General features: G+C 40.2%; 1 protein-coding gene across 2 annotated transcripts in view; it reads right to left on the bottom strand.

Moving 5' to 3' along the window:
* The window catches only part of SENP7 (SUMO1/sentrin specific peptidase 7), a 200810-nt gene that overhangs the window by 59052 nt on the left and 117335 nt on the right, over positions 1–24423 (bottom strand). For both annotated transcript variants that reach the window (XM_011999888.1, XM_011999889.1), the window contains one exon: positions 15156–15350. In XM_011999888.1, coding sequence (XP_011855278.1) covers positions 15156–15350 — 195 coding nt within the window. The remainder of the gene's footprint in view (positions 1–15155; positions 15351–24423) is intronic.

The raw sequence follows: 24423 nt of genomic DNA, 5'->3' as shown, positions 1-24423 counted from the left end.
CTTCTATTAGGAAAGTAATCTACAGACTTGTTCAGGAACTGATAGCTCATCTAAAGCAGCACAAATGAGAACAGTAGCTGGCTGACTTATCTCCATATTTGGGGTTAAAGAGGTCTTCCCAAGGATAAGTCAAAACACAAGAGTTAAACACTAACATATTTTGCAAAATAAACTAAAAGTCTTCTATATCAAAGAAGATACTATAAAGAAAGTGTAGTATATAGCAAACTTGAAAACAAATTTACAACACATACTACAAAGAGTCAATACCTTTAATGAGTTTTTAAAACGAATGAGAAAGAGATGAGCACCCTAATAAGGACAAATACCAACAGAAAACTCATATAAGAAATTTTAAAAAATATATTCACTAAAAATGATATAGTGTGGATAACTGTCCCTGACCAAATCTCATGGTGAATTATATCCCCAATGCTGGAGGTGAGGCCTGGTGAGCGGTGTTCAGGTCATGGGAGCAGATCCTTCACTGCTTGGTGCTGTCTTCACAATAGTGAGTGAGTTCTTGCTACATCTGGTTGTTTAAGAGTGTGTAGCACCCTCCCCCCGTTTCTCTTGCTCCTGCTTTCACCATGTGATGTGCCTGCTCCCCCTTTGCTTTTCACTGATGGCAGCAGCAGCAGCCCATCTGGAGCAGCTGCTGCAAAGAGGCCAGCTGCAGTGGGGAAGGCACAGCCGGGACTACAAACTCCACAGAGCTGGTGGGAGCTGGGAACAGGCAGAAGTCCCTCACCCTTCCAAGTTGGAAGGGCAGGAGCCCTGCCTTCCCCAGCACTGCTGCAGCCGCACAGCCACAGCTGCAAACCTGGGCATTCCTGCACTCTAAGGAGCCCAGGAAGGCCCCCATATCCCTGCAGGCTCGGAAGTATCTGCTCCCACTGCCCAGCCTCTCCACTCTCAGTGCCCACTCCAATTTTGGAGCAAAGTTGAGGCCAAGCCCAGGCACTGTCACAACCTGGACAGGAGTACACATGCTCGGGTACACACCAGCCCTCTGCCACTTCAGCCCCCTCTAGTCTTTGGGTGCCAACGAGCACAGGAGGGAAGGGGATGCTGAGGGCAGCTCAGCGTGGGCCTGCAGGCACCCCTCAGCATGAATTGCCTGGGCACCGGAGACAGCGGGTTGCATGGCAGTGGGAGGCAGACTAGTTCCTGGGCAGAAAGGGGAGTGTCCCCAGTGAAGCCCCTCCTTCAGGTCTGGGACAGCCTGAAGCCTGGGGCCCAGGCTCCCAGTTCTGAGGACCAGAGTAACAACTTATGGTGCTTTCTCCAGGCTGACCCAGGGCTGCCTATGGACCAATCAGCATGCACTGCCTCCCCTACGAAGCCCATAAAACCCCCTGGACTCAGCCAGACTCGGGCAGATATCAGGACTATCTGCCTGCAGAAAGGAACTAGCCACTGTGAGTCCCCTCTCAGCTGAGAGCGGTATAATCAACGGGATGACCTGCCTGTGGATAGGACTATCCATTTCGGGCATGCTGAGAGCTGTACTGTCACTCAATAAAGCACCTCTTTGCCTCACTCACCCTTCAGTTGTCCACATACCTAATTCTTCCTGGACAAAGGACAAGAATTCAGGACCTGCCGAGTGGCAGGACTGGAACAGCTATAATACAAACAGGGCTAAAACACGTCCCTCGCTTGCCACGTTGCGGGCGACTAGAAAAAGAGAAGACAGAAGGAGAGAAGAGCTGCGGCCCTTCAGGGAGCCCAGACCTAGGAGTTCCCCTAGCCAGGGCTGTGACACCCTCTTTGGGGCTCTGCAGTTCCTGGTATCTCCAAGCTTCCAGGCACCACCTCATTCCCCAGTGGCAGCAATGGAAGCCACTTGCAGTACGACTGGTCCAGCTACAGTCTCGTGGGAAGCCACCGCCCATACCAGCACCTGAAGCTGCCCGACCCGCCACAGCTGACATGTCTGGCTATGCACAGCGGCCAGACCCAGTACTCACTCGCTCACACACCCCTCGCCACTCTGCACCTGGCTCGCACTTGGCAGGTATGGGATCTGCGCCAGTAGTGGGAACCAAGCACAGCCTGCCAGACCAAGGGGGCAGAACAAGCCCACCAGACCCAAGCAAAACTCAGGCAAAGATGTCACCAGCTGGTGAAGCAACACCACAAGGATCCTGTGACACCACCAAGATTGTAAGCTTCCTGAGGTCTCCCCAGAAGCAGATGCTGCTATGCTTCCTGTACAGTTTGTAGAACTGTGAGCCTATTAAACCTCGTTTCTTATATATTACCCAGTATTGGGTATTTCATTAATAGCAGGGCAAGAATGGCCTAATACAAAAAATGAAAGATGAATGAAATGAAGACAATTTAATGAAAACAATTATATATTTTTGCCTACAGTTTATCAAAAAAATGCTTAATCATAACACCTAATTCTTGTTAGAGTATAACAGAATCAAACTGAAAGGGTTTACTAGAATAAATATATGAAGATGTGTGTGTTTGCGTGTGTGTGTATATATATATTTTACATATATATATATGCGCCACTTACTGAAGCATTGACATATAGAGAAAAAAAATACCTTGAATGTCTTCTCATGAGGAATTACACATAAGTAAATGAAGTGAACACTCCCCACAACTTCAAAGTGCACCCTCAGACCCCACCCAAAGACAAGAATGACCACCACAGCAGATTTTGGCAAAAGGCAGGGGCTAAATCAGCCACATTTAAGAGATTTAACAGTGCTCAGTCCAGCTTCAAAGCCCACACCAAGGCCCCACACAGGCAGAGTCTAATGTCAACCATGCATTTTTACTTAGCAAAGCAGCTGGTCCTATCCATCCAATGGGCAACTCCACCTAAACTTAGGGCCTCTCGTGCAACTCCATCCAACTGCTGAACTCAAATAGCAGAATCACACAGCCAGAGAATACATCATGTGACCCTCTCCATCTAAGACAATTGCACTACCATCCAGAGCTCAAATGAATTGCAGAGCTCTTCCCGTGGTCTCAGTCGATAGCAAAGCCCAGTCAGTTGACCTACCCAAACTCAGAGCAAAGGCAGCGGCTAGAGAACCCAACAGCAAACTCTGCCTACCAAGGATCATTACCAGCTGACACATCCAGAATTATAGGCCAGACTAAATGGTGAAGGTCCACCTCTGCCAAAACTGTAAAAACTAAAAAAGCTGGCTCTCCTCAAATGGGCAGACAACAACACAAGGAAACAAGAATCAGAAAAATCAGGATATCATGACACCTCCAAAATAAAATGAGCAAAGGCCCTAACAACAGGACCTTGAAGAAAGACCTGTGAAAGGACAGATAGGAAATACAGAACAATCCTCTTAAAGAACTTCAGTGAACTACAAGAATACATGGATAAAAAAATTAATGAGGGGGCTTCAAGAGACCGACTAGAGGTATCTGGCACTTAACTCCTCCACAACTAAGGACCAAAACAACTGTTAAATAACCACCTATCAAATAGAGCTCCTAAAAATAACACTGTAATTCAGCAGAGAACTGACAGAGAATCTATGAGGCACAGAAAAAGAGGGAAATGAAGCAGCTGGCTTGGCTAAGATGCACTCAGAGCCAGGACAGACTCCTTGCTGTGGGGAAAAGGTAAGCAAAAAATCTCCAGAAGTTCATGTTCCACTGAAGACTCTTGCAATCCAAGGTAAAGGAGAGCCTCTTGGCCCTGGCGGGATCTGAGACTAATATGGGGGCTGCCTGGAGTCCACACAACTGCACTGTTCAATAGGGAGAGATCATGCTGCATCCCACATATCCCCTGAGACTCAAGCAGCTGCAACACAGCACCATTTTGAGAGCCTAGCTACCAACAGACTACGTCATGCCCTGAGGCCCAAGAGTCCCTCTATTTCCACATCCCTGAAGGCCTGCTGACATTCCCCAAATCCACCCAGAAGGCTGCAACATTGCAAGGTTGGCTGGACCACCAGTAGTGTGGCCAGATTCCCGGCACTCTAGCCCAGGCAGTATCCTGCATGCCAGAAAACAAGTAGTGCAATGCACCAGGAAGGCTGCCCCCAGGACAAAAGGAGTCAAACCATGTTCTCCCAGAGCCTAAGAGGTGCCTGCCTAGGCACTAACAGCAACCCAGCTCCCTCCAGGGGCAGAGCTGCTACAACATCTGCACACATCTTCAGAGGGTCTGGGAACCAGCCTTCCCAGCTGACATCCCAGGCCCCCAGAATAAGTGTCTCCTACCTGCTGCAGGCACTAGCATATGCCACACAGGGGCATAAAAATGGGCAAGCCCTGCCATCACCACCAATGCTGGCCCCCAAGTACATCATCTGGGAGCCTGGGAATCAATGGACCCCAGCAACTGCTGTTGCTGGCACCCATGTGCACCATACAGGGGACTGAGTACATGCCTTCCCTAACCATTGCCACCATCACCAGGGCCTGAGTGCATGGTTCAGGGACCTGGGAAGCAACCAGCCCTACCCAATGCAGCCAGTGCCCACATACACAATCAGAGAGCATAAGAGTAGGTCAGCCCTGCTCACTGCCACCGTTAGCACATGAATGTGCTGTCCAGTGATAAAAAAAAATCAACCCACCACACCAACTACCACCAGTAGCAGCACATACCATTGAGAGGCCTGACAATAGGCCTATGCCACCCACCAACATCACAGCCAGCATGAGCCATTCTGGGGCTTGAAAACAGGCCTACCCCACCCACCAATACCACTGCTGGTACCCAAGTGCACCGTCAACCTGTCTAAGGATTAACCCAACCCACCCATTATGGCCAGAGCCTTGCACACACCACTGGGGAGCCTGACTAGAAATCTGCCCCCTCACAACTTCTGCTGGTGGCACCCACATACATCATTCTTGGAGCTGGGGATTAGCCTTCCCTGCCCACCACTGCTGGTGCCCAAACAGCCATCATGACCACCACTGCCAGCACCACAGTGTGCCATCCAGAGGTCTGGGAAATGACACACCCGGGTTGCCACAGCCACTGCCTGTGCACTCCATCAGGGAGCATGAGGACAGGCACTTCCTGCCAGCCACTGCATAAGTCATTACCCCCATATTTTTTCTGGGAGCCTGAAAATCAACCTGCCCCATCTGTAACCATCTGCACACACCATCTGGAGGGCTAGAGGACAAGTCCATCTTACCCACTGCCATCACTGCCAATGAGCACATGTATTGTCAGGGGGACTAGGGATCAACTAGGGAGCACACCACCGATGGCTCCTGCACATGGCTTCTGGGGGACTAAGTACAAGCCTACCTGACATGCAGTGTATGGGAGCCTAGGGATAGGCCCACCCAGCCTGCTGGCAGTTCCTGCATATGCCTCCTGGAAGTTCGGGGACTGGCTAGCCCAGCCACCACAGGCACCCACTTGTGCAGTGCTTAAGGAATAAGGATTGACCAGTCACACCTACTACCATCACCAGCACCACTCACATATCACAAAAGTCTATGAACCACCACTGCCACCATGACACCTGAGCAAGCCCACCTGAAGGCCCAAGAACTGGCCCACCAGGACCTGCCACCACTAGTACAACTGTTAGAAGCCTGGGGGTCCAAGGACCAACACATCCAGCCTGCCACCACCACCACAGGTATCTAAGGCCAGCTTGCTTGGAGTCTAGCACTCTAAAGTGGTGCATCCCTAGCTCACTGCAGCCTTGAACTCCTGGGCTCAAGCAATCCTCCTAACTCAGCCTTCAAACCTAGCAAGAGATTTAGACATACAGACACAGGAAATACAGAGATCCTCAAATAGATACAATACAAAAAGGTCTTCTCCACAGCACATCATGGTCAAACTACCAAGTCAGAGACAACAAGAAAATTCTAAGAACAGCAAAAGAAACATGTCTAGACACTTAAAAGAGAATCTCCATCAAACAAAGAGCAGATTTCTCCACAGAAAACATGCAGGCCAGAAGAGAATGAGATGATATATTCAAAGTACTAAAAGAAAAAAAAAAACTGCCAGCCAAGGATACCATACCTAGCAAAGTTATCCTTCATAAATGAGTAAGAGTTTTTCCCAGACAAGCAAAAGCTGAGGGAACTCTTCACCACTAGACAGGCCCTACTTACGTTAAATGCTTAAGAGAATCCTACACCCAGAAGCAAAACGACACTATCTAAAATAATGAACATACCCAAAAATACAAAACTGTTGAACAGATACACAAATGAAAATGACAAAGGAGCTGAACACTGTCACTACAGAAAACCACCAAACTGAAGTGATAGATGATAAAAGTGGAAGAAAGAAAAAAAGGATATACAAAACACCTAGAAAACAATTTACAAAATGCAGGAGTTAAGTACTCATCTATTAATAATAGCCTGAATGTAAAAGAATTAAATTCCCAACTTGAAATATATGAGCCGGGCACAGTGGCTCATGCCTGTAATCTCAGCACTTTGGGAGGCTGAGGTGGGTGGATCACCTGAGGTCAGGAGTTAGAGACCAGCCTGACCAATATGGTGAAATACCATCTCTACTAAAAATACAAAAATTAGCCAGGTGTGGTGGTGGGCACCTGTAGTCCCAGCTACTTGGGAGATTGAGACAGAAGAACTGCTTGAACCTGGGAGGCGGAGGCTGCAGTGAGTCAAGATTGTGCCACTGCACTCCAGCCTAGGCAACAGAGAGAGATTCTGTCTCAAAAAAAAGAAAAAAAAATCAGAAAGAATTCATTTTTTTAAATGACCCAACTGATATATGACCCAACTGTATGCTCCCTACTCACATCACCTGTAAACATATACATTGACCAAAAAAAAAAAAATTCCACACAAATGGAAACCAAAAGCATGCAAGAGTAGCTATGCATACATCAAACTTTAAGTCTGCTTTCAGTTTCCATCTGCAGATTTTAAATCATGCTTTTGGTTTCCATTTGTAGACTTTAAGTCAAAAACTATAAAAAGAGACAACATCATTATATAATGATAAAGGGATAAACTGACAATGAGGATATAATTCCAAATATACATGCACTTAATATCAGAAAACACAGAAATATAAAGCAAATATTATCAGATCTAAAAGAAGAGATAGACTCCAATACAAAAATAATGGGAGATTTCAACCCCCTACTCTCAACAGTGGACAGATCATCAAGACAGAAATTGAACAAAAAAGCATCGGACTTAATCTACACTATTGATCAAATGGGCCTAACAGACATTTACAAAACACTTCATCCATGGCTGGAGAATACACATTCTTCTCATCAGCATATGGAGCATTCTCTAGGATAGACCATATGTTAAGACACAAAACAAATCTCAATACCTTTTTAAAAATCAATATCATATCAACTATCTTCTCAGACTGCAATGGAATAAACCTAGAAATCAGTAACAAAGAAACTTTAGAAACTGTACATGGAACTTAAACAACATGCTCCTGAAGAACCACCAGATCACGGGGAAAAAACATAAAAAAGAAATTTAACAAGTATTAAAACAAACAAAAACACAGAAATACAGCATACCATAACATATGGGATCCAGCAAAAGCAGTACTAAGACGGAAATTTATAGCAGTAAACACCTAAATCAAAAAGTAGAAAGATTTCAAATAAACAACCAAATGATGCATCTCAAAAAACTAGAAAAGCAATAACAAACTAAACCCAAAATTAGTAGAAACAAAAAGATAATAAAGTCATAGAAGAATTAAATGAAATAGAGGAAGAAAAATTAAAAGGATCAACATAATGAAAAATTGTGTTTTAAAGACAAACAAAAATCACTGGCTATACCAACCAAGATTTAAAAAAAAAAAAAAAGAACACCAAAATAAATACAATCAGAAAACAACAACAACAAAAGGAGGCATTAAAACTGATACCACAGAAATACAAACAATAAGTAGAGGGTATTATGAACAAGTGTACGTCAGCAAATTGGAAAATCTCAAGGAAACTGAAAAATTCCTGGAGACATAAAACCTACAAGATTAAATCAGGAAGAAAGAGAAAACCTGAACATACCAGTAACAAGCAACAAGATCAAAGCAGTAATAAAAGGTCTATCAACAAAGAAAAGCCCAGGACTGGACGGTTTTATTGCTGAATTCTATCAATCTTATAAAGAGGAACTAACACCAATTCTTCTCAAACCATTCCAAACAACTTAAGAGGAGGAAACTTTATCTAACTCATTCTACAAGGCCAGCACTACACTGATAACAAAACTACACAAGGACATGAGAGAAAAAAGTTCAGGCCAATATGAGCAACATAGATGCAAAAATCCTCAACAGAATACTAGCAAACAGAATCCAACCACACATCAAAAAGATAATGCACTATGATCAAGTGAGATTTATCTCAGGGATGCAAGGATGGTTCAACACACACAAATCAATAAATATGGTACCTCATATTAGAATGAAGGGCAAAAACCATGTGATCACCGCAGTAGATGCAGAAAAAGCATTTGATAATATTCAATATCCCCTCATGATAAAAACTCTCAAAAAATAGGCACAGAAGTAACATACTGAAACATGATTAAGGCCCTATATGACAAATCTACAGCCAAATTATACTAATTGAATAAAATCTGGAAGCCTTTCCTCAAAGAACTGGAACAAGACAAAGATGCCCACCTTCACCACTGTAGTCCTAGAAGTCCTATCCAGAGCAATTAGGTAAGAGAAAGAAATAGAGGGCATCCAAATTAGAAAAGAGGTAGTCAAATTATCCCTCTTTCCAGATGACATGACCATACATATAGAAAAACCTAAAGACTCCATCCAAAAACTCTTATAACTAATAAATTCATTAAAATTGAGGACACTGAATCAACATAGAAAAATCAGTAGCATATACCAACAATGAACTAGCTGGGAAAAAAATAAAGTAATTCCACTTAGAATAGCTATGGAATAAAATACCTATGAATAAATTTAACCAAAGAGTTGAAAGATCTCTAAATTGGAAATTACAAAACACCAATGAAAGAAATTAAAGAGGACATAAACAAATGGAAAGATATCCCAAGCTCATGGATTAGAACTAATAGTGTTAAAATGACCATACTTCCCAAAAGAATCTACAAATAAAATGCAATCCCAATCAAAATGCCAATGATATTCTTCCTAGAAGTAGAAAACCCAATCCAAAAAGTCGTATGGAACCACAAAAGATACCAAATAACCAAAGCAATACTGAGCAAAAAGAACAATGCCGAAGGCACCACACTACCTGACTTCAAAATATATTACAAAGCTATAGTAACCAAAACAGCATGATATTGGTATAAAAACAGTTGGGTGTGGTGGTACAAATCTGTAGTCCCAGCTATTCAAGAGGCTGAGGAGGGAGGATGGCTTGAAGTCAGGAGTTCAAGGGTACAGTGAACTATGATTGTGGACTGCACTACAGTCTGGATGACAAAGCAAGACCCCATCTCTTTAAAAAACAAATACACAGACCAATGGAACAGAACAGAAAACCTAGAAATAAATCCCCATATTTAGAGCCAATTGACTTTCAACAAAGGCACCAAGAACATATACTACAAAAGGATACCCTCTTCAATAAATGTTGCTAGGAAAACTAGATATCCATATGCAGAAGAATGAAACTATACCCCTATTTTCACCATATACAAAAATCTACTCAAAATGGGTTAAAAATTTAACCATAAGACCTGAAAATGTAAAACTTCCAAAAGAAAACGGGAATAACTATATGACATTGGTCTGAGCAATGATTTTTTAGATCTCACCCAAAAAGCACAGGGAACAAAAGCAAAAAAACAGACAAAAAGGATTACATCAAAATTAAAAGCTTCTGTACAACCAATGAAATCATTTTCAGAGTGGAGAGACAACCTATAGATTGGGAGACAGTCACAAATCATACATCTCACTAGGGATACATACATATCTAAAATATGTAAGGAAACTCAACTCTATAAAAAGCAAACAAATAATCCAATTTTAAAAATGTTTAACAGAATGAATAGACATTTATTAAAAGAAGATATACAAATGCCCAACAGACATGAAAAAATGCTCAACTTCACTAATTAGGGAAATATAAATGTCTTAGTCTGTTTCGTATTGCTGTAACTGAACACCTGAGACCAGGTAATACAATATAATGAACAGAAATTTATTTAGCTCACAGCTAATCAAGCTGAAAAGTTCAAGACTGGGTGGCTACATCTGGCAGCTTCTAGTGAGGGCTTCCTGTTCTTCACAGCATGGTAGAAAAGTGTAAGAGGAAGCAGGAGTGTGCAAAAAGACTAAACAGGACAAACAGGTTTATAACAACTCATTCTCATGGGTACATGTGGTATTTGGTACATGCACAGAATGTGTAATGATCAAGTCAAATTATATGGGGTATCCATCACCTCAAGTATTTATCATTTCCATGTGTTGGGAACATTTCAATTCCTCTCTTCTAGCTATTTTGAAATATACAATGCACTACAGTCACCCTACTCTGCCACTGAGTATTAAAACATATTATTTCTATCTAACTATATAGTAGCCATTAACCAAATTCTCTCCATTGCCCCCAACCACACATACACTTCCCAGCCTCTAGGGCTTGTAATTCTACTCTCTGCCTCTATGAGATCAACTTATTTAAGTTCTCACATGTAAGAGAGAACATCCAATCTTCATCTTTCCGTGCCTGTCTTATTTCATGTAATGACCTCTAGTTCCATCCATGTTGCTGCATATGACAGGATTTCATTCTTTTTTATGGCTGAATGGTATTCCATTGTGTATACAGACACCATATTTTCATTATCCACTGATGGACACTTAGGTTGATTCTGTATATTTGCTATGGTGAATGTACTGCAAAAAAAAAACATGGTAGGTGCATGTATTTCTTCGGTATATTGACTTCCTTTCCTTTAGATAAATACCAGTGGCAGGACTACTGGATTGTACAGCGGTTCTATTTTTATGTTTCTTTTTTAAATTTGTTGGGGGGGGGTTGTTTGTTTGTTTTTGTTTCTATTTTTTTAATCTATTTCAGTTTTCAGAGAAATCTCTATACTGCTTTCGATAATAGTTACACCAATTTACATTCCCACCAAGAGTGTATGAGTTTCCTTTTCTCCACATCCTTGCCAGCATCTGCTATTCTTTGTCTTTCTAACGGCCATTCTAGCTGAGGTAAGATGATATCTCATTGCAGTTCTGATTTGCTTTTCCCTTATAATTAGCAATGCTGAGCACTGTTCACATACCTGTTTGCCATTTGTATGTCTTCTTTTGAGAAACGTCTTTTTATGTCACTTGCACACTTTTTAGTGGGATTATTTGTTTATTTTTACTGTTGAGTTGTTTGGATTCCTCATATATTCTGGGTATCAGTCCCTTCTTGGATGAATAGTTTACAAACATTTTCTCCCATTATGGAAGCTGTCTCTTTACTCTGTTGATGGGTTGGCTCTTTAGCTGTGCAGAAGCCATTCGGCTTAATATAGTCTCATTTATGTGTTTTTTGTTGTTGCCTGTGCTTTTGAGGTCTTAGTCATAAAATCTTTGCCTAGACCAATGTCCAGAAGCATGTCCCCTATGTTTTCTTCCAGTAGTTTTATAGTTTCAGGTCTTACATTTAAAGTAATTTAATCCATCTTGGGTAGATTTTTATATGTGGTGAGATACAGGGGTCTAGTTTCACTCTTCTGCATATTTTCCCAGGATCACTACGGAAGAGGGTGTCCTTTCCCCAGTGTATGTTCTTGGTACCTTTTGATGAAAATCAGCTGGCTGTAAATACATGGATTTATTTATAGGTTCTCTGTTCTGTTCCATTGGTATATGGGTCTGTTTTTATACCATGCTGTTTTGGTTACTATAGTCTTGTAATATATTTTGAAGTCAGGTAGTGTAATGCCTCCAGTTTTATTCTTTTCACTCAGGACTGCTTTAGCTATTTGGGCTCTTTTTTAATTCCATATGATCTTAGGGTTAAGATTAACAAATTCACCTTAAGGGAAGAAAGAACTAAAGCTTGGTTTAAGGAGTTCAGTATTTATTAAACTAAATGGGGAGGCTAACAAAGCTGTAACAATTGCTTTGGCAGCAATGGTGATGACAACAGTGGACTCAGGAACACATGTTGGCACCCTCATTGTATAATATTTCAGTAACATCAACTATAGTAATATCCTTTAATAGTACTTTTGATATCAGTACCAATAAGAGAGACACAAAAATAATGACTAACTTTTAATAATCACCTACTAACTTCCTGGCATTATACTTGGGACTTTACATGGATCATCTCGTTAAATCTGCACACTAACCCAATAAGGTGTGTATTATCCCTGTTTTAAAGACAGGGTAAGAAACTTGCCCAAGGTAAGTCAGTGTATTAGCAGTATAGCTAATATCTTAATCCAGATGTCTGGGTCCAAAGTTTATGCTTATTCCAAATACACGAATCAAATAAAATTGTCACCAAGAGAATGAAATTTCAAAGTCCACATCAAAACCACCTGGAAATTTCACATCTATTTAGAAAGGATTTAAAGGACAGCTAGTGTTCCCACTGAATAGTTTTGGGGAATGACCGGAAATATTATACCTATTAATATTATTAAACCTTAGCCCCAGAATGGCATTAAGGCAAAAGTGTACAGATTACAATTTGATTGTTTCATACAATCTTCAAAAGTGTGACTTTTACAGCATAAATGTGCACTGACGTCATCTGAGTTCCATGGCAATGGTACATCTTGAGTTTTCTTTTAATCTTTTTTTTTTTTCTCATCATTTGACTTAAAGCTCAATCATCACAACTTCATCTCCAACAGAAAGTACCTTCAATAATATTTCCATTTATTTTATTTATAATATTTTATGGGCACAAAGAATTATCAGAAGTGAGATTTAAAAGAAAAGGAAAAGAACATTTTTGTGAGGTAGATAGGGCATTCAAAATTACTTCTCTTTTCACAACTCAGAAAACTGAAGCTTACATTAAATGACATAAGCATTAACTCAAGTGCAAAAAATTTAGTATACATTGAGCTAAGTACTAAGTATATGCAAATAAGACACAATACCTCTTCTCCTCGAGGAGCTCATGGTATAGCAGAGGAGGTGGAAACAAACAGCTATACTGCAGCGTGGATAGATACTTTTGTTGTTGTTGTTGTTGTTGTTGTTGTTGTTGTTATTGGTTTTTTGTGTATTTTTTGAGACAAAATTTCATTCGTTGCCCAGGCTGGAGTGCAATGGGGAGGTCTCAGCTCACTGCAACCTCCGCCTCCCAGGTGGAGGCAAGGATTACAGGTCCCTGCCACCACACTCAGCTAATTTTGTATTTTCAGTGGAGACAAGGTTTCACCATGTTGGTCAGGCTGGTCTCGAACTCCTGACCTCAGGTGATTCACCCACCTTCACCTCCCAAAGTGCTGGGATTACAGGTGTAGGCCACTCTGCCTGGCTGTTGTTGTTTTTGAGACAGGGTCTTGCCCTGTCACCCAGGCTAGAATGCAGTGGCAATCACAGCTCACTGCAATCTTGAACTCCTGGGCTCAAGCGATCCTCCCACCTCAGTCTCCCAAGTAGCTGAGACTACAAGTATGCACCATCACACCTGGCTCATTTTTTTCATTTTTAGCAGAAACAAGATCTCACTATCCTGCCTAGGCTGGTCTTGAACTCCTGGCCTCAAGTGATCCTCCTGCCTCAGCCTCCCAAAGGGCTAGGATTATAGGCATGAGCCACTTGATAGATACATTACTAATTTCCCCAATTACACATTAAATTTAGTAACTGAATAATGCCACTGAAATTCTCATTTTGGGAGGAAAACTTAGAGACCTAATAAAGTATAAAGTTAAAATTGTCATTACTAATTCACTAAGTAGAACCTAGGTGAAAATAAAAAATATTTTCCAAAAGAAGAAAAATTCAATAATTCATAGAAAATAAAGAGTTTAAAATAATAAAATTTGTTGCAGATCTTTAAAAAGGCAACTATAAGTACTATTTAATGTAATTAGATTTACAATAGAAATACAAACCAGAAGTTAGCTTTGGACAGTTCGGGGGGAAAAAATTAAGATAATCAACTTTTCATTTATATAAAAATATCCTACAGGCTGAACACAGAAAATAAAAAGAGAAGCTTCAGAAGCTTGTGGCAAATGGAAGTTTATAAATCTAACAGAATTTACTAACTGACCATCCCTAGCTTTGTGCCACAGATGTTTTCTTATTTCTAGTCCACACACAATCCTCTCCTAGAGCTTAAAACAAAGGCAGCTTAAGATCTGCATTTCTCTTATTGGTACAACAAGCTACGTTTGTCAATGGAATTCAGCTTTTCCATTTGTTAATGGAAAATCTCAGACCATTTTTTAAGGAATGTGTTCAGTCATTCATTCAAAAAATATTTACTGAGCACTAAGTACTAGTTAAAATTCTAGAGTCTGAATATAAAAATAACGGACAAGGCCGGGTGTAGTGGCTCATGCCTGTAATCCCAGCACTTTGGGAGCCCGAAGGAGGCAGATCACAAGGTCAGGAGATCGAGACCATCCTGGCTAACATGGTGAAACCCTGTCTCTACTAAAAAAATATAAAAAATTAGCTGGGCATGGTGGCACGTGCCTGTCGTCCCAGCTACCTGGGAGACTGAGGTAGGAGAATCGCTTGAACCCGGGAGGCAGAGGTTGCAGTGAGCCAAGATCGCGCCACTGCACTCCAACCTGGGTGACAGAACGAGACTCCACGTCAAAAAAATTAAAAAAATAAAAAAAAATAACAGACAAGACTGAATGGGTAGATGGATAGATGGACAAATAGAACAGAAAAAGAGAAGGGAATACACTAATGTCAGAGGAATGGATTTCAATGACACCAGACAAACTGGGATACTGAAATAGGTTACCAGATTTTCATTAAGTGTCTGTATTCATTTTTCCAAAACACAAGTATGGTGACCAGTGCTTCTGAAACACATTATTAGCCATGGACTGTTGGTTCCAATAGCCATTCCAACCACCATGGGAGAAAAACAATACCAACTATCAGAGCACATTTACCTCACATTTAGCAATAATGTATCTGTGAAACAGAACAGGGAAGGATATATCAAAATAAATATAATTATTTTGAGTAAAGTTATCACTAAACATACCTTTCAGATAAATAACAGCTCTTGTGAGGGTTTAGACTTTGATAAGATTCTAGGCTGCCATCAGATGATGAAGAAAGTTGCTCTGATTGCAAGTTGTCTGTATCACTCAAACTTCCCTCGGTTACAGGTGGGGTCCTTATGTATTTTCTTCCTAACTCCGTTCCCAGGACATTCGTCAATATAACTCTGGGTATCCTGTCACATAGAATAACAAACACTGTACTGTACTGAGAAGTTTTCAGTTAAAAAAAAATGTATTCCAGGAAGCTGAATTTTCAATCATTGTCATCTTAGCACAAGAAAGCTGTTTGAACTATACCACCCTCGAAATTAACCCATAAATACTTAAAAATTTAGAAAAACACAATCTTTTTGTTTCTAGAAGCACTCGTTTCTTATCACTTACAGCATAGATTAGTCTGTCACTACAATGTCTTTAATTATACTAATGGATGCCATTGAGGGGCTTAAAATTTTAACAAATTCTTCTCTAAAAAATGCTTTCTTTCCTTTTCCAGAAATTATTAAAAACACAGCTTACTACAAATCAAGAAATCTTTGTTCTTCTCATTTAACAGAAAGATCTTTGATAAGTAATTTACACACTTGCAATTGGGAAATGACAAATGACAAATTCAACAAGACATCATTCAGACTGCATCTCTGGTAATGAAAGATTCCATAACTGAAACAGCACATATAATGGTGATAACATATATGCTAATATATAATAGCATCAGGAAAAGAGTCAATACATTTAAATGTTTAGAAAATTAAAGTTTTTGTTTAGTTGGTTTTCCTTTTTTGAGACAGGATCTCACTCTGTTGCTCAGACTGGAACGCAGTTACACAATCACAGCTCACTGCAGCCTCCACCTCCCGGCTCGAGTAATCCTCCCACCTCAGCCTCTTAAGTAGCTCAGACTATAAGCACAAGCCACCACACCCAGCTTACTTTTTTATCTTCTGTGGTGACAATGTCTCATTATGTTGCCCAGGCTGGTTTCAAACTCCTGGGCTCAAGCAATCCTCTCACTTCAGCCTCCCAAAATTCTGAGATTACAGGTGTGAGCCACTGCATCTAGCCTGGAGTGTATTTTTAAGTCTCCAGACCTTAAATTGGTGAGTTTTATATCAAATGCACTATATAAGCCTGACATCTTCTTAAACAGAAGATGTATATTTGATATATAAAGAAGTACATTTGGTATAAAATTAGTGCAATCTTTACTTTGCTGGCCAGTCATTATTATGAACATTACTTTGCCACACTACAATAATGCCTTCAATATTGATATTCAGCCCAGAATTCACTGGCCCAAGTCATATTATTGTGACTTTTTAAAGTTCTTTTTATGTAATTTTAAAGTTTTCCTAACTCCTCTTTATTAGATGCCCGGTTGACTGTTATCGATATGCCACTAGCAATACTTTACTTATATTTTGTTTGTAAGAAACAATATACAGAAAGGGCCAGAGTACAAGCACACCTCATTTTATTGTGCTTCACTTTACTGCACCTCACAGATACTGTGTTTTTTTACAAATGCAAGGTTTGTGGCAACCTTGAGCAGAACACATCAATCAGCATGATTTTTCCAACACCATGTGCTCACTTTGTGTCTCTGTGTCACATTTTTGTAATTCTCAAAATATTTCAATCTTTTCATTATTATTTTATCTATTATGATGATCTGTAATCAGTGATCTTTGATGGCACAACTGTAATTGCTTTGAAGCACCACAAACCACGCACACATGAGACATTGAACTTAATTAACAAACGTTGTGTGTGTTCTGACTGCTTCACCTACCAACCATTCCCCTACCTCTCTCTCTCCCCTCAGGTCTCCTCCCTATCCCCTGAGACACAGCAATATTGAAATTATGCCAATTAATAGCGCTACCATGGCCTCTAAATATTCACGTGAAAGGAAGAGTCACAAGTCTCCCACTTTAAATCAAAAGCTAGAAATGGCCGGGTGTGGTGGCTCACACCTGCAATCCCAGCACTTTGGGAGGTCAAGGTGGGACAATCACTTGAGGTCAGGAGACTGAGGCCAGCCTGGGCAACATGGCAAGACTCCATCTCTACAAAACATAATTAACGAGCCATCCAGCCATGGCAGTACATGCCTGTAGTCCAAGCTACTTGGGAAGCTGAGAGTGGAGCATCACTTGACCCCAGGAGTTCAAGGCTGCAGAGAGCTAGGATTGTGCCACCTCTGTTTGCCTGGGAAAGAGAGCAAGTCCTTGTCTTAAAAAAAAAAAAAAAAAAGAAAGAAAAGAACTAAAGCTTACTAAACTTAGTGTGGAAAGCATGTTGAAAGCTGAGACAGGCTGAAAGCAAGACTGCTTGCTGCAAAGAGTCAAGTTGTGAATACAAAAGAATAGTTCTTGAACAAATTTAAAAGTGCTACTCCTGGCCAGGTGCAGTGGCTCACACCTGTAATCCTGGCACTTAGGGAGGCTGAGGCAGGTGGATCACTTGAGGTCAGGAGTTTGAGACCAGCCTGGCCAACATGGTGAAACCCCATCTCTACTAAAAATACAAAAATTAGCCAGGTGTGGTGGCAGGCACCTGCAATCCCAGCTACTCGGGAGGCTGAGGCAGAAGAATCACTTGAACCCAGGAGGCTGAAGTTGCAGTGAGCCAAGATACTGCCACTGCATTCCAGTCTGGGCGACAGAGTGACACTCCATCTCCAAAAAAAAAAAAATGCTACTCCTATGAACACACAAATAGTAAGAAAGCAAAATAGTCTTACTGATGATACGGAGAAAGTTATAGTAGTCTGAATACAAGATCAAATCAGCCACAACATTCCCTTAAGCCAAAGTCTAATTCAGAGCAAGATACTCTCTTCAAGTCTATGAAGACAGAGAGGTTAGGAAGCTGCAGAAGAAAAGTTGGTTTACAAGCTTTAAGAAAAGAAGTTGTCTCAGCCTGGACAACATAGTAAGACCCTGTCTCTACAAAAAAAAATAGAAAATATTAACTGAGTATGGTGGCATGCACCTGTAGCCTCAGCTACTTGGGAGACTGAGGTAAGAGGATCACTTTAGCTTGGGAGGTCAAGGTTGTAGTGAGCCATGATGGTGCCAGCTGGGAGGTCAAAGCTGAAATGAGTCATGCTGGGCAACAGAATGAGACCCTGCCTCAAACAATTAAAAAAAAAAAAACCTATCTCCATAACATGACAGTGCAAGGTGAAGCAGCAAGTACTGATGGAGAAGATGCAGCAAGTTATCCAGAAGATCTAGCTAGGATAACTGATGAAGGTGGCTACAGTAAACAACAGATGTTCAACGTAGATGAAAGAGACTTCTGTTGGAATAAACTGACATCTAGGAATTCCATACCTAGAAAGGAAAAGTCAATGCATAAGTTCGAAAGATAGGCTGACTCTCTTGTTAGGGGCTAATGAAGCTGGTGTCTTATCTGTGAAGCCAGTACTCAATTACCATGCAAAAGATCCAATGGCCCTTAAGAATTATGCTAAATTGGGCCGAGCATGGTGGCTCACGCCTGTAATCCCAGCACTTTGGGTGGCAGAGGCCAGCGGATAACTTGAAGTCAGGAGTTCGAGACCAGCCTGGCCAACATGGCGAAACCCCATCTCTACTAAAAAAAAAACAAAAAAAAAATTAGCCGGGCATGGTGGTACACACCTGTAGTTCCAGCTACTTCAGAGGGTGAGGCAGGAGAATCGCTTGAACCTGGGAGGCAGAGGTTGCAGTGAGATCATGCCACTGCATTCCAGCCTGGGCGACAGAGCAAGACCTTGTCTCAGAAAAAAAAAAAAAAAAAGCTAAATCTACTCTGCCTGTGCTCTGAAAATGGAACTACAATGTCTGGATGACTGGATGACAGTACATCTGTCTATAGCGTGGATCACTGAAATGACTTAACCCATGTTTGAGAACTGCCACTCAGAAAAAAAATAAATAAAATTCCTTTCAAAATATTACAGCTCGTTGACAATGCACCTAGTCACCCAAAAGCTCTGATGGGGAAGTACAAGAAAATTCGTGTTGTTTTCACGCCTGCTAATAAAACATCCATTCCACAGCCCAAGGATCAAGAAGTAATTTCAAGTTTCAAGTCTTACAATTTAAGAAATACATTTCATATAGCTACCACAAACAGTGATATCCTCTGATGGGTCTGGGAAAAGTAAACTGAAAATCTTCCGGAAAGGATTCATCATTCTAGATGCCTCTGCATAAAACAACAAAGGTAACAAAGTACAGTGAAGTTCACATTTTCGCTTAAACAAAAGTATAGGCATATACTTGGAGACAGAGCTGGTTAAGTTCCAGACCCCTGCCATAAAGTAAGTATCAAAATAAAACATGTCACATGAATTTTGTGGCCTCCTAGTGAATATATAACTATGTTTACACTAGAGTGTAGTCTGTTAAGTGTGCAATGGCACTGTGACTAAAAAAAAATGCACATTCCCTAATTAAAAATTTCACAACTATTTTTCCCTAAATAAAGACACTATGTTCTTTTCATTATGTTCCAGGCAGCATAAAATTTTAGATCCTTAGAGAACTTTAAAATAAATTAGTCCTCTCTTTATTGTAACATGAAGAACCCAAAGCTCAGAAAAGTGAAATAAGCTGCCCAGTTGTAAGTAGCTTTCCTAGTGGAAGAACCTGGGCCTATTATCTTTTGGGGTTTTTTGTCTGTTCTATTCCATTATACCACATCCTCAATACTAATTTGCCAAAAGATTCCAGATAACTGAGATTGCCAATAGATACTTCAGGAAACTCCTGAAAATATCCATTTATACCATAATCAGAATAAAAAGTGCTGCAACAACTATCTAGAAAACCCGATAGTCTCAGCACAAAAGCTCCTTCAGCTGATAAAACAACTTGAGCAAGGTTTCAGGATAAAAAAATCAAGGTACAAAAATCACTAGCATTCCTATATACCAACAACAGCCAAGTGGAAAGCCAAATCACAAAGGCAATCTCATTCATAACAGCCACATAAAGAATAATATACCTGTGAATACAGTTAACCGGGGAGGTGAAAGATCTCTATAAGGAGAACTATAAAACACTACTTAAAAAAATCAGAGAAGACACGAATGGAGAAACATCCCAGGCTAATGGATAGAAAGTACCAATATTAAAATGACCATACTTCCCAAAGCAATTTACAGATTCATTGCTATTCTTATCATACTACCAATGACACTCTTCATAGAATTAGAAAAAACTACTTTAAAATTCATATGGAATGAAAAAGAACCCCGTATAACTAAGGCAATACTAAGCAAAAAGGAAAAAACTGCAAGAATCATCTTATCTCCCTTCAAATCATATTATAGGGCTATAGTAACCAAAACACCATGGTACTGGTACAAAAATAAACACACAGACTAATGGAAAAGAATAAAGAGCCCAGAAATAAGACTGCACACCTATAATTCTGTGATCTTTGACAAACCTGACAAAAACAAGCAATGGACAAAGGGTTCCATATTTAATAATGGTGCTGGGAAAACAACTAGCCATGTGCAAAAAATTGAAATTGAATCCGATTGTTACACTATATATAAAAATTAGCTCAAAATGGATTAAAGACTTAAATGTAAAACCTAAAACTATAAAAAACCTAGAAGAAAATCTAGGCAATACCATTCAGGACATAGGCAAGCACAGGCAAAAATTTCATGACAAAAATGCCAAAAGCAATTGCAACAAAAGTAAAAATTGACACATGGGATCTAATTAAACTAAACAGCTCTGCACAGCAAAAGAAACTATCATTAGAGTGAACAGACATCCTACAGAATGGGAGAAAGTTTTTGCAATCTATCTATCTAACAAATGTCTAATTTCCAGAGTTTACAAGGAACTTAAACAAATTAACATGAAAAAAGCAAACAACCCCATTATAATGTAGGCAAAGGACATGAACAGATATCTTTCCAAAGAAGACACATGCAGACAATAATCATATTTTAAAAGCACAACATCACTGATCATTAGAGAAATACAAATAAAAACCACAATGAGACGCACAGTGAGAAAACAATGTGAAGAGACACAGGGAGAAGACAGACATCTACAAGTCAAAGAGAGAGGCCTGGCACACGCCCTTCTCTCACAGCCCTTAAAACACCTTGATTGGATTTCTTGCCTCCAGAACTGGGAACAAAAGAGGATAATGGTGGATGGGAGGCAGACTAGATTGCAGCTCTGACTCGGACAGACAGAGCAGCATGTGGAAGCTCGCATCGTGAATTTTTGCTCCAGAACAACTGCAGGAATAAATCAGGAAGCCTGAGAGGACCCATACACCTTACGAAGGAAGCAGAGTGCACCAGCAGGACCCAGACACCCCAAATACTGTGCTGGTATCCATGGCTGAGAAGCCCATAGATGGTTCAGGTCACAAGACTCTGTGCAGACAACCACCAGTACCAGCCCAGAGCCTGGTAGAATAGCTGGGTGGCTACATCCAGAAGAAAGACAACAATCACTACAGCTCTGCTCTCAGGAAGCCACATCCATAGGAAAAGGGGGAGAGTACTATATCAAGGGAACACCCTATGGGACAAAGGAATCTGAGCAACAGCCTTCAGCCCTAGACCTTCCCTCTGACAGAGCCTACTCAAATGACAAGGAACCAGAAAACCAACTCTGGCAATATGACAAAATAAGGTTCTTTAACACCTCCAAAAAATCATACTAGCTCACCAGCAATGGACCCAAACCAAGAAGAAAACCCTGATTTACCTGAAAAAGAAATTAGGAGGTTAGTTATTAAGCTAATCGGGGAGGCACCAAAGAAAGGTGAAGCCAAATGTAAGGAAGTCCAAAAAATGATACAAGAGGTGAAGGGGAAATAGCATAAATAAAAAACAATTCAAACTTCAGGAAACAATGGACACACTTATAGAAATGCAAAATGCTCTGGAAAGTCTCAGCAATAGAATTGAACAAGTGGAAGAAAGAAATTCAGAGCTTGACAACAGGTCTTCAAATTAACCCAATCCAACAAAGACAAAGAAAAAAGAATAAAAAAATATGAACAAAGCCCCCAAGAAGTCTGGGATTATGTTAAGTGACCAAATCTAAGAATAATAGGTGTTCCTGAAGAAAAAGAGAAATCTAAAAGTTTGGAAAACATATTTTGGGGAATAATTGAGGAAAGCTTCCCCAGCCTTGCTGGAGACCTAAACATCCAAATACAAGAAACTCAAAGAACATCTGGAAAATTCATCACAAAAAGATCATCACCTAGTCACAATGTCATCAGGTTATCTAAAGTTAATATGAAGGAAAGAATCTTAAGAGCTGTGAGACAAAAGTACTAGGTAATCTATAAAGAAAAACTCTCAGATTAACAGCAGATTTCTCAGCAAAAACCCTACAAGCTAGAAGGGACTGGAGCCCTATCTTCACTCTCCTCAAACAAAACAATTATCAGTCAAGAATTTTGTATCAAGCGAAACTAAGCTTCATATACAAAGGAAAGATACAGTCTTTCTCAGACAAACAAATGCTAAGAGAACTCACCACTACCAAGCACTGCAAGAACTGCTAAAAGGAGCTCTAAACCTTAAAATAAATCCTAGAAACACATCAAAACAGAACCTCTTTAAAACATAAATCTCACAGGACCTATAAAATACAAATACAATTTAAAAAACAAAAACAAAAACAAAAAACAAGGTATACAGGCAACAAATAGCACAATAAATGGAATAGTACCTCACATCTCAATACTAATATTGAATGTAAATGGCCTAAATGCTCCACTTAAAAGACACAGAATTGCAGAATGATTAACAATTCACCAGCCACTATCTGCTGCCTTCAAGACACTCACCTAACACATAAGGACTTGCACAAACTTAAGGTAAAGGGGTGGAAAAGACATTTCAGGGAAATGGACAGCAAAGGCAAGCAGGAGTAGCTATTCTTATATCAGACAAAACAAACTTTAAAGAAACAGCAGTTAGAAAAGACAAAGAGGGACATTATATAAGGATAAAAGGACTAGTCCAACAGGAAAATATAAACATATATGCATCTAACACTAGAGCTCCCAAATTTATAAAACAACTACTAATAGACCTAAGAAATGAGATAGACAGCAACACAATAATAGTGGGGGACTTCAATACTCCACTCACAGCACTAGACAGGTCATCAAGATAGAAAGTCAAAAAAGAAACAGTGGATTTAAACTATACCCTGGAACAAATGGACTTAGCAGATATACACAGAACATTCCATCCAACAACCGCAGAATATACATTCTATTCAACAGCATATGGAACTTTCTCCAAGATAGACCATATGATAGGCCACAAAACAAGCCTCTATAAATTTGAGAAAACTGAAATTATACCAAGCACTCTCTCAGACCACAGTGGAATAAAACTGGGAATCAACTCCAAAAAGAACCTTCAAAACCATGCAAACACATGGAAATTAAATAACCTGCTCCTGGTGAATCATTGGGTCAAAAATGAAATCAAGATGGAAATTAAAAAACTTTTCCAACAGAATAACAATAGTGTTGTTCAGTTCAATCTATCAAAATCTCTGGGACACAGCAAAGGCGATGCTAAGAGGGAAGTTCATAGCCTTAAATGCCTACATCAGAAAGTCTGAAAGAGGACAAACAGGCAATCTAAGGTCACACCTCAAAGAACTAGAGAAACAAGAACAAATTAAACCCAAACCCAGCAGAACAAAAGAAATAACCAAGATCAGAGCAGAACTAAATGAAATTAAAACCAAAAAAATAAAAGATAAAGAAAACAAAAAGCTGGTTTTTTGAAAAGAGAAATAAAATTGATAGACCATTAGCAATATTAACCAAGAAAAGAAGAGAGAAAATCCAAATAAGCTCAATAAGAAACAAAACGGGAGGTACAACTGACAACACAGAAATACAAAAGATCATTCAAGGCTACTATAAACACCTTTATACGCATAAACTAGAAAACCTAGAAGAATAAATTCCTGGAAAGATAGAACCCTCCTAGCTTAAAATAGGAAGAATTAGGTACCCTGAACAGACCAATAACAGGCAGCGAGAACTGAAATGGTAATTTAAACATTACCAACAACAAAAAAAAGTCCAGGACCAGATAGATTCACAGCAGAATTCTACCAGACATTCAAAGAATTGGCACCAATCTTACTGACACTATTCCACAAGATAGAGAAAAAGGGAACCTTCCCTAAATCATTCCATGAAGACAGTATCACCCTCATACCAAAA

This window comes from Mandrillus leucophaeus, unplaced genomic scaffold, assembly GCF_000951045.1.
Source record: "Mandrillus leucophaeus isolate KB7577 unplaced genomic scaffold, Mleu.le_1.0 Scaffold608, whole genome shotgun sequence".
NCBI classification, from domain to species: domain Eukaryota; kingdom Metazoa; phylum Chordata; class Mammalia; order Primates; family Cercopithecidae; genus Mandrillus; species Mandrillus leucophaeus.
The sequence above is the reverse complement of the archived record's forward strand: the minus strand, read 5'-3'. Positions and strand labels throughout refer to the sequence as shown.